Below are 12,125 nucleotides of genomic sequence, written 5' to 3'. Positions count from 1 at the left end.
AAAATTAAGTCTTTTTTTTTCTTTCAAAGAAGTCTGAATCATTCTAAAGGGCTATGTTTTCATTTCTTTCTTAGTTTTATTTTCTGGCCCCAAAAGCAAGTATCAGCATCATTTATTCTGCTCTTGAAGAGACTCAGTTGAAGTTTTATACCCAGAACAGATGCTGGTGAGAGCCAGTGTGGGCACATATGTGTCTGCTTTGGACTCATAACTTAGAGAGGGTAGAAACTCAATTTTTTAGAAGACGTAGCTTAGAAAGGAATCCGATTTTTACTACTGCCACAGAAGATCACTATACTGCTACCATTTTTCCTCCCAACACACTTCAGTTTCACAAGCTGCTAAAACCAGAAGGGACCTGAGTGATCATGTAGTCTGACCCCCACTACTTCACAGGTGTTCTTTTTATTTCTCTCATGGGTTTACGTGCTTTGCTATATGTAACAGGTGTTATATAAGATTTTTCAAAGAATTTGCATGTGAATCAAATCTTTGAAACTTGAATTGTTAAAAAAACGTACCAGGACAGATGATTACGTGAAGAATACCATGGCAGGTCTTGCTGGAAAGCAAATGCCGATCCCAGGACTCGAAACAGCCTCTGTAGGGCAGCATACATCATATGGTGCGACAGCATCTGCAGTGGTTCCTGTTGGTGGTGTGTTCCCTGCTGGGGACCGTGTCCCATGATAAAGGAAGTGGTGATGTATCTTCATAATTTAATAGCAAATCCCTTCCCTGAGGTTTATGGGGGCCTGCTTGCTCCATAGCTGTTGGTCCTATAATAATGTCTGGCATGTAGAAGAAACTCCCCTTTCTCCTAGGGATAGTTCTTCCTTATTTGTTTTGTTTTCTCCTGTATCATATTTCTTTGTAAATGCATGTAGGGCTTTTAGACATCCTGAATATATAGGCTTTTTCTCGATTTGAGTGCTTTATCCTATCATAATGTACTCTTGGACCCATCACCTTCCCATATCAAGCAGACCTATTTGTCCTCTCCTTTTCTCCCTTCCACTTCTGGGGTCAGGAAGAGTTCATGCTAATATCTGACACTGTGGTCACACTTCTCCAGTTAAGTTGATCATCATAAGGCAGCTGGATATTTATGGTGACATTGAGCTGGCTGGGACCTCCAGGAAACTGGGAAGATGCCATGTGTTTGTGTCGTTGAGTCCTGACCCTGAGAGTCCTGAGATGTAGTGACCGCACGCAACCCAGTTTTTGACATTCAGGATAGTTTTACGTCTGTATAGTTTTCCTAGGAATTGTAGTAACTAATTAACTCATTTTCATTTGATAGCATTGTATGAAGAATAAATTACAATAGAAAATAATCAAATTTTTAAAATGCACTTATACGAAAGTTCTCATTTTATGAAAATTAAACATTTATACTCAAATAGGTCCTTCTTCTTTTGTTGTACACTGTGACCAAGTAAAAAAAGTAGGATGTAGGGAGAAATGAAGTTCATTTCTTTTTTATCTATGTATTCTTATGTACACAAATAATATATTCTAATTAAGCATTCAAACATCACAAAAATCTATCAAGGAAAAGTGAAAACTTCCTTCATTCCTTCCCCAAATTCATCCCCATTCTCACAGGAACCACTGGTAAAAGTTTGGCGTAGATCTTTGTGGACAGTTTTCTGTACATTCACAAACATGTATATATATATGATATATGTGTACATACTTATATGCATTTATGTACCCCTCTCAGTTATACACAAAGACAGCATCTAGAAAATCTGTCCATGTTAGCATATATTTCATTCATTTGAATGACTCTATGGCATTTCATAGATAATACAGTATGCTGTAAGTTGTTGAACAATTATTCTATTGATGGATGTTTATGAAAATTTCAGTTTTCCATTATCTAAACAATGCTACCTTGACTTTCTTTGTAAAGACACTCTTTTGCATACATGACAATATTTCTGTAGTATACGAGTATTTGCTATATCCACTAAATATATACTTTTTAACATTTTGAGAGATTACTATTCTCTTGTCTTTCCAAAGGACACAGTTTTCATTGCGACCTCCAGTTTATGAACATGACTGGTCTACTCACCTTCATCAGCATTTTGGGGTGGTGGTGGTTCTAAAGAATGAACAATAATATCCTATTTCATTGATTTCTATAAGGTTAGGCATTGTTACATATTTTTATTGATTTTTTTTTAATTTGATGTGCTTTGACCAGTTCTCTTTGGAGTTGTTTGTCTTTTTCATATGGATTAGTAAAACTTCCTTAAATATTGTGGATATCAGCCCTTTGCTATATGTGTCACAGTATTTTCCCCCAATCTGTAGTTAACGTTTTAACTCTTACGGTCTTTTGTTTAAATTTTTGCATATTCAGATTTGTCTATATTGTTATGTTTTGGTTCATTATTTTGTGTCTTATGGAGGAAGGCCAAGATTATAAAACTTATCTTTGATTTTTATATGTGCTTTTTTTAAAATACTTAAATCTTTAATTCATCGGCCATTTATTTGTACGTATGATTCAAGGGAGTAAACTAACTTTACTGTGTTCTATTTTTGTTGTTGTTGTTGACTTTCTTTGTTCTAAATCAATAATCAATTGTCCCTATGCCATTTGTTTCCCCCTTTATGTGAAATTCTTCTTATTAAAAGAAGACTATTAAGGATCAATTTCCAGATTCTGTATTGGGCTCTAATGAGCTGTTGTCTTTCCTGGCACTGTGTCGCACAGTTTAATTAGAATAGATTTGTAGTATATTTTTAAATCTGATGGAGTCTTTTTCACCTTTAAAATTCTATTGGCTGTTTTTCTGTATTTATTCATCTACAGAAATTTGGAGTGTTTGTGTGTGCCATAAAATAGTCAATTGTTATCTTCGGTGTTTAAGCAAATATTAATAGATACAAACAGGGATGACTGCATTTCAAGAGAAAATCATAGGCTTTTTTTTTTTTTAACAGCTGATACAAAGGTAAGCTTTAAAAGTTTTCCCAAAAATGTATTGGTTAACACTCTTTAAAATGTCTTTTAAAGACACTGGTGGGGGAAGGGGTGAAATAGGTGAAGGGGATTAAGAGGTACAAACCTCCAGTTATAAAATAAATAAGTCATGAGAGTGTAATGTACAGCATGGGGAATATAGTCAATAATATTGTAATAACTTTATATGGTGACAGATGGTAACAGACTTACCATGGTGATCACTTCATAATATATAAAAATACTGAATCACTATGTTGTATATCTGAAACATATATAAGTCAATTATAGTTCAGTTTTTTAGAAAATTAAATTTCTGGATAAGGAAAAATTAAATATTCATATCACTAAGACAAATATTCCTTGCTTAAGTGTTCTTTAAAACTTGGCAGTAAAGCAAATGTCTCCTGTGAGTTTTCCATCAATTTATATTACATCATTAGAATTGTATTCCAGTAGAGAAATATTTAGGCTCTGAGACATAAAAATAATACTTATGATTTTTTAAGTTGTTTTCAGTATTTCTTTTAAAAGGTGAAAGGTTTGGTAAATACTGCTGAGTCGTATCAAAATAATACAAACATATGATAATGTTTTACATTTAGAGAATTGCTCATGTAGGAGATGGTGGTGCCCTTAGTCTCAGCCACCCTTGGAAGGAATAAACATGCCGCGGATCATGACCTGGCCGTTTAAATGCAACCCAGATAGAGAGCAGCTCACTTATTAGCCTTTCTCATTAGCGCCAGATGTTATCTCCTTATATCAAGTAAGCCTTCCCTTCAAAATCTAAACCTATTAACTGCCTGTGATTTACAGTGGTTCATAAAAGGGTTGAGACAGCCCTGCTTCTTCTGCCCAGGCACCTCTTTATCCAGTGATGATCTCCCACACAGTGATGTATCAGTCAACACTGGAGGATCCATTCCTATACATAGCTTCCTTTGCTTCTGTATCTCTGTAGAGAGTCACGGAAAGCTGATAACATTGGTTGCCCCTGGGAGGGAAATCAGATGACTGGGGCAGGCATGGTGGGGGAAACTTCACTATTCACCCTTACGAACCTTCTGAATTTTTGAAACATAAGAACTTATTGCCTAGTCAAGAAAAAAAAATTTAAGAGAAAAAAATGAAGGATCCATTTCCAAAGTCCTCTTTGTGTAAATGAGGAGTCCATCATGGTGGCTTTTCGTGAATAGTGTGCTGGCACTAATATGGTGGCACGCCTGCTCTTCCTGTACCGAGAAGACACCTCTGAAAACTCCATCCTGGAGCACGTTCTCTGCATGTTTGACCTGAAGAGGGATTGTAGTGATCCATTCTTTCATCTAATTCCCCCAGTTTCTCCAGATGGCTCTTGGAATTGGAATGCATTCTAGGGTCATGTGAGAAACATGAGGATAAGTGGTCCCCATAAGAATTCATCCTTTGGCCTGCAAAGTACCAGGCTTTAACCTCTGTTCTTTAGAACACTTGCTGCCTATCCAGCCACATACTGTTTTTTCTCCCCCTCAGCAGCTGCCCACCCAGCCTACTGTTCAAAACCCAGAAGACCATTTGATGGGCACTGTTCTATTAAATGGGGCCATTGCATTCTGGAAACAGATCACCATGGCAAAGAAAACCCACTTCCCTTTCCATAGTAAATGGGATTTCTACAATTTAAAATAAGTCTCTAAATTATAAAGACATGTAAATTGTTTGAAAAAAATTTACGTAAAAACTAAACTTTAAAATGGTTACAGCTGAGTGGTAGGATCTATGGTTAGTTATAACCTTTGGATATTTTCTGATTTCCAAATTTTTTAACATGTCAACATGTATCAGATTTATAATCAAGAGAGAATATTGCTTTTAAAAATAAACTTTGAATTTTGTAAATAAGAACATGCTTAGAGTGTGCAAAGTAGCATTTTCATATATATAATTTTATTAGCTTTTAAATTATTTGCTTATTATATTAAGCAAAGGATCATTAAATTGACAACTCTTAGGGTCAAAATGGGCCTCAAGAGATTATTGGCATAATGTTAAGTGGAAAAATCCAGATACTGACTAAAGGTGTGTGTGTGTGTGTGTGTGTGTGTGTGTGTGTGTGTGTATATATATATATATATATATATATATATATATGGCAGTGGTTTGTTTTAAAATTCAGATGCATAGAAGAAAAATTAAGAAACAACGTTAAAACACTCAGCCATAAAAAAGAATGAAATACTGCCACTTGTAGCAACATGGATGGACCTACAGAATATCATACTAAGCAAAGTAAATCAGAGAAAGACACATATTATATGATATCACTTAGGTATGGAATCTAAAAAATAATACACATGAATCTATATACAAAACAGAAACAGACTCACAGACATAGGAAATAAACTTATGAATAACAAAGGGAAAAGGGAGGGTGGGAGGGATAAATTAGGAGTATGGGATTAACAGATACAAACTACTATATATAAAATACATAAACAACAAGGATTTACTGTATAATATACAGAACTATATTCAATATCTTGTAATAACCTATAATGGCACATAATCTGAAAAAAATATATATATAACTGAATCACTTTGCTATATACCTGAAACTCCAACAGTATTATAAATCAACTGTACTTCAATGTAAATAAAGAAATAAATGCAAGTAATGCCAAACCTTATAAAAATAAACTCCTAATGATTTGTTATAGAGAGAGCCTATAGGTGTTTTTTTTCCTTTTCTCTACCTTTCAAATTTCCTAATGTAGCTATGTTGAGGGGTGTGTGTGGTGTGTGTGTGTGTGTGTGTGTGTGTGTGTGTATTTAAAGAAATTTTCTCATTCTGTGCCACCTTAAGTTATTACTATCCAATGTGGATTTACAGATAAATTAAACCACTCTTTGAGCTTCTAGATAGGTTTATCAAAATGTGACATGGCAGGAACTACACCTATGACCTCAGTAAACATTAATTCAGGGGCCCTCCACAGAGAAATGAGAAGCCTGCTTCTGCATACTCATTTCTCCCTTGGGTGATCCTCTCTTGGGTGCTCCATTTATTTGCTACCTGGACAGAAACTAAAAAGAATTGCAAAATGCTGCTTCGACCACCAGAGTTGCAAGCATGGCTCCCCATTCAGACTAACAAAATCCCATCCGGCATGTCATCTGACTTCGGTTGAACAAGGAACAGTGGTTTAGGAGAGTCTCCTCATTTGTTTAACATAAGTGTATGTGCCATGACCATTAAACCCTTTTAAATAAAGGGGAAATGAATTATGCAGAATTTCTGTATATATCAATTAGGAAATTATAGGAAAGTAATATTTTACACTTTGTGAGTAATTTCATATTTTATATTATCTGAATGAATTTACAGGAAGATGAGGAAATTTTTATATATTAATTTGTAGAGGAACTGTTATGGAAAATAACTATCTTTACCTGAATTCCATGACTTAAAATTAGCTTTTTCCTCCTATTCACTCCCTCTCAACAGTATGAAAATAAGAAAGATTTATTGTAGTTTTAACAAGAAGAAGAAAATATAGATAACTTCAAATTTGAGTCTCAGGAAAGTTCTGAAAAAAGGGTGGATGAAAAGCTTAAGTATCCTGAGAACACAGTAAACCTATTTATTGCATCATCAACTTGGAGCCTAAAGCCAAAACTGTCATTCTGTCAGGTAGGCAAACTTCCCCTGAGGTAAAGCTGAACTTCATGTACCTTAAAATGAATGCAAACCACTGAGTAGTACCAAATTTAAGAATAATTTGCATTTTCAGGACCTCTAACCATACAATTTTAGAGTTGATTTTGAAGATAAGATGCCTAATTTAAATAGGATATAAATGTCCTTTTCTGATTGGATAGTACAAGAAAATATACGGGTTTTTTGACCAGATCTGGGCAGCACATATGAAGAGAGGTTACATTTCTTTTTTTTTTTTTTTTTTAATTTTGGCTGCACTGTCTTAGTTGCGGCACACGGTATCTTCACTGCGGCATGTGGGATCTTTTAGTTGCAGCGTGCCAACTTCTTAGTTACGGCATGTGGGCTTCTCAGTTGCGGCAAGCGGGATCTATTTCCCTGACCAGGGATCGAACCTGGGCCCCCTGCATTGGGAGCACAGAGTCTTACCCACTGGACCACCAGGGAAGTCCTGAGGTAGCATTTCTGACCCCCGCAGCTTTGTCAGCATATTATTGCAGTCACGGTATTGGTTAGTCATCTTCTTTTCTTCGCCAACGTAGAAGCTGTGCTGATGGCCTGACCTTCCAACAAAATCCAGTCTGTGAACTCCTTCTCTAATGGATCCATGGGCAAATAGTAGCAAATTGGAGTGTCCTGCTAATTTTTGGAAATTAAAAGCAGGACACTTTCCAGGAAAATGCTGGGCTTTAAAAGGTTCTAAATCTCTCCTGGTCCACTGGCTACTCATTTTGTTGCCCAATCTGATTCTTAATTTACCTTCCTCATCCCAGAGACATTACTGATGGGAAGAGAAAGGCTCTCTTGTCAGCCTTCCCCACACTTGTCCTTTGAATCCAAGACCAAGCGAAGATTAGGACATTATGGAATGTTTAGTGTATTAAATCTAGCAAATTTGGAGAAACCTAAAACATTTGCTAAATTAGATGAGTTTGTATTTAATTCCTAGAAAAAAGAAAAAATCTAACAAAGAGGGACCTTTGATAGTTCATGTTGTGAAGATCCTGCAGGTGCAGTACGTTTGTCTGTATTGTCAGGGCCCCCAGGGCTCCTGCTCCCTCTGTGTGGTATGGACGTTGCTCCTGCGTCCTGCACAGAGGGAAGCTGCTTCTCATTTCATCCCTGAGGACACCACTGGGCTTGCTTTTCTAGTAATTGCAAAGTTTGTCCTGAGCCCATTCTCATCTAGTTTCCTTTATGGCAAAAGGCAAATGTGTTTGAGACAACTGTAGCAATCAAAGTGTAGCCTGGAAATGTGGACCAGGACTTTTCTCTGGTCAAAATGGATCAAAGCTGGCAGATGTAGAAATCCAACTGATTACCTTTTCCATTCCATTCTACCCAGAGGACACCGAAAATACCCTTTGAATGAAAACATGGACGAAGGCACGTTTTGATCTCATAGTCTCGCGTAGGTTAAGAATACAGAGTCTCGAGCCTAGCGTGCCCGCTTACCAGCTCTCTACCTTGGGTACATAACTTAGCATCCCTGTGCCTCAATTTCCACACCTGCACAAAGGGGATACAGGAGTACCTACCTCATTGGATTATTTTGAGGACTAAATGAAGTAATATATGTATAGCACTTGGAATTGTGCTAGGCACATAGTAAAATTTAATACAGTTAGCTATTATTATTATTATCTGCCTCTCTTTCTTTCACGTTTTATATAAAAAGTTTGATTTAAGAGGTTTTCAGTTACTCTTGAAATATTTGTATAGAATTTCCATATTTTTCTTCAGGTTATGGTTGACTGTTCCTAGAAAGCGTGATGGAATGTGCTGATGGGTATCATAGATTAGTATATATTGAGTTGTAATTAATGTCAGGGAGTCTCAAGATTGAAATCTTCAGTTATATAGAATTATTTATAGAAAAAGTTGTCAAATAACTAAGTGCACCTGTGTATATGTACTCAGTTGTTCATGTGTTCAACAAATATTTATCAAGCACAGAGAGTGAGCCAGACTCTGTTCTGGACCCTGGGAATTTAGAACATGTCAAAGTCTTCACTCTCACATGCTTATGTTCTAGTGAGGAGACAGACCATTAGTAAGTAAACGAATAAATAAACATGATCATTTCAGAGAGTGCTAAGTGCTATGAAGAAAAAATAGGACACTGTGCAAAGGACAAGGGTGGATACGGATAGGATGGCTAAGAAAAGGGTCTCTTGACGAAATAAAACTTATTCTGTGATTTACATGACAAGAGGGAGCTATCAACACTGTTGGGGGAGAGGAAAACACTCCCCCTAAGGGGGTCAGCTAATGTAGAGGGAAGAGCTGGTGCAAAAGGTCTGAGGCGTGAAAGAATTTTGCATGATCAGCGGGCAGGAAGAAAGCCCGGGTGACTGAAACAGTAATGTTGTCTCTGTTTAACACATGTAGAACATGGAGGTTCACACACCTGCCCAAGGTTGTGGTCAGGATAGAGTCGAGAATTGAACTCATGGTGGAGTTTTAGTCACAACATGGTTTGCTAGTTTTGGAAAACTTGGTATATCCTATTTTTATTTTGACTTTTGGAAAGTCAAACATGCAGAAGTAATCTCACAAGTTCCATGCAACCTTCACACAGCTTCTCCAATTAGCAACTTATGGCCAGCCTTGTTTCATCTGCTCTTATGTCTTTTTCATTTTTTAATGCTTTGATTCAGCACAGCAACATTTATTAAGTAGTACCATAAGCTAGATATTGTATTCTGTGAGTATATTAAAGTGAATAAGCCCAAGTCTTTCCTCAGCATCTCACGATCTAAAAGGAGATGCACATCTATACAATACACACGCGCGCACACACACACACACACACACACACACACATACAGTGATCAATAACTGGTATAAAACAAACGTTATGGGTACACAGAAGAGAAAGTAATTAATGCTCTCCTGAGAGGTGGACAAAATGGAGTTTGGGGAACTCGCAGAGTAAGATTGTAGGAGGTAGAGATGGCAAGAAAGGGTAATGGAAAAAGAGAGCATTTGGGGGGCAAATGATTGGAATTTCGGGTACTTTGGGAGTAGTGGTGGAGTTAGAAACACGGGTTGGGCCACCTCCTAAAGATCCTCAATCACCACTCTAAGACATTTAAATTTTATTTTGTCGGGAGTGGGGAACAGTGCAGTGATATTAACAAAAAACTGGGATGACTGGATCAGTATTTATGATAATAATGCCCTTGGCAGTGTGGAGCATAGATTTGACCTCCAAATCCATGGGCCTGAGACAGGGAAATGAATTTGGAGTCTGGGCAGATGAAATGCTAAATAGAGTTGCATAAAATTGTTGAATCACTGAAGTAGGCTGAAGAGGTGCATCAGATAAAGCCTTCTGGAGAAGATGGCTATTGGCCTTGATCTCAGATATGAAAACATAGATGGAAAATGAAGGGAGGGGGTTGCAGTAGAAGGGAAGAGCATGTTCAAAAGCAGAGGGCTACAAAATCACAAGGAATGTTTGGGAACTCGCATGAAGGGACATGAAGCCAGCCAGCTAGCTAGCATGCTATTAAAGTAGTGCCAGCAAAAGGTGGGGAGGGCTTGAATGAATTCAGAGACAGGCAGTCGGGGCAGGACTTGGTGACTAATGGGGTATGGAGGGTGAAGGAGAGAAATGAGTTGCAATCTTAGGTTTCTAGACTGAGAGTATTTTAAAAGGTAGAACATTTAACAAGATAGAAAGTATAAAGGCAGGTTCACAAGAAAAGGTAATTTGTATAGCTGTACACATGCTTAGTATGTTGTCTGTGGAACATTTGGAAGGAAATGCCTGGCAGGCATTTGGAAATTCAGGTGTAGGAAGTATCAATACATTTGGAGTCATGAGCAAGAGGTGATGAGAGGCTGAAACTAATGAGATAGTGACTATTTGATGGTGTTCTCCTTTTATAATGACAAACCAGGTGTAACCAGATCCTTTATGAAACACCTCACTCTGCTCCATATAGGTCAGAACATGACCCTCCAGAATAGTGCTGTTTTGTGTATTGATTGCTCCCTATCCCGGATGATACAACCAGCATCTTTTGTAGAGGGGCTGGCTCTGCTTTCCCACGTGACGTTTATAATGGTATCCTGTTCTGACAGTAACTTAGAACAGTAATTCAGGTGGGGATGCTAGAGCTGCCTTTGATCATAAACATTGCTGTAACTTACGCATTTCACTGAATGCAGAGTTGTGTTTCTCTACCATCTCACAGAGTTTCTGTTTCATATTTCAGGTTTCATCGTCCATAATGAAGTGCGGGACTCTTTGGAAACAGACTGATCATCTTTGGGGGGGGGGAAATCCTCGCTTCCTGAAAACCTGATATTGCACTGGGATTTGAATGTGTGTGTTTCCGTTTAACTTGGGGTGAAGGAAGCGTGTGGGATGTGCTCCCCACCTGTACAGCCCAGATAGGCCAACAAGCAAAGGGAAGGGTGCAGCGGCTCTGCTGTCCAGCATGTGGATTGATGGTAAGGGATACCATGGTTACGCCACTTATTCTTCATCAGGAGTTTTAATCAAAGAAGATGAGCAGAAGACAATCGCTGGTTCCCTGTTGCCAGAGAAGCCACATGTAAGAGTGCGAGTTAAAGAAGAATGGGGAATGGAATTTCTGAGCACTGGAGAGGGGTGGGGGGTTGAAAATCAGAAAGCAAGAGAAGTACTTCATTATGTTAATGAAAAGAAGAAATGGAAGCTTAAAGGTATTTTCAAAGTAGGCTTTTGGTAGTTGAGAACTTATTAAGGGATTTGGGAGTTTAATCACCCAAGGTGGATTTCCGAAAGACCTGACCCTAGAAGAATATTCTTGTTTCATCATCATATTGGTACAGTATCGTACCATTATTTTTTGTTGTGCCAGTGAATTCAGTTGCCAGAAATGAGTCTGAGTGTTTTCATGTATCTTTTTCTTAAATGCAAGAGGCTTTTACTGACTCTTAATAAGCATGCTTACCCAAATTTTGTTGCATGCTTTAAGTAGCATAGCTATACATACTTTACATTTTTTTTAATACTCCTTACCTAATGTACCAACCTTCCACAAGGATTATAGGACTGGGAATAAAGTCAGATGTAATTATTCGACCCTATAAATCTGTAACAGGCTTTAGAAATAAATCTTTTGGTCTTTCCCTATCTTGATTATCTCCAAAGTTGAAACCATCATACTTGATCTAAGGAAGCTAATACCGACAATCATGGCACCTTTTTAAAAAGTCTGAATCCAAAGTTAAAACTTAAGCAAAATGCAAGTTTTCTGCCAGCAGTTAGCTCTGAATAGGAACGAAAAGAACTACTTATTTTCCATGCTGCATTAAGTTGGATTGCTGCTATTAAAAAAATAAAGCACATGGATTAAAAAAATACTCACCCAAAGACTTAAAAGAACAGAAAATTTCTGCTAAGTTGTAAGTGAGGAGAACCTCATTTGATATTTTAAGAGTCTGCAG

General features: G+C 37.5%; 1 protein-coding gene across 4 annotated transcripts in view; it reads left to right on the top strand.

Annotated features, from left to right (window-relative positions):
• The window catches only part of PHACTR2 (phosphatase and actin regulator 2), a gene marked incomplete at its 3' end in the record, with an annotated part of 263,313 nt that extends 251,502 nt beyond the window's left edge, over positions 1–11,811 (top strand). For 3 of the 4 annotated variants that reach the window (XM_082405469.1, XM_082405472.1, XM_082405474.1), the window contains one exon: positions 2,032–2,297. In XM_082405469.1, the coding sequence (XP_082261595.1) occupies positions 2,032–2,131 (100 nt within the window). Of the gene's footprint in view, positions 1–2,031; positions 2,298–10,906 lie in introns of those variants that run through there. The other variant, XM_082405470.1, reaches the window with a different exon arrangement.
• Between the last annotated feature and the right edge of the window lie 314 nt (positions 11,812–12,125).

This window comes from Balaenoptera borealis, assembly GCF_965194805.1.
Source record: "Balaenoptera borealis genome assembly, chromosome: 9".
Lineage (NCBI taxonomy): Eukaryota > Metazoa > Chordata > Mammalia > Artiodactyla > Balaenopteridae > Balaenoptera > Balaenoptera borealis.
The sequence above is the reverse complement of the archived record's forward strand: the minus strand, read 5'-3'. Positions and strand labels throughout refer to the sequence as shown.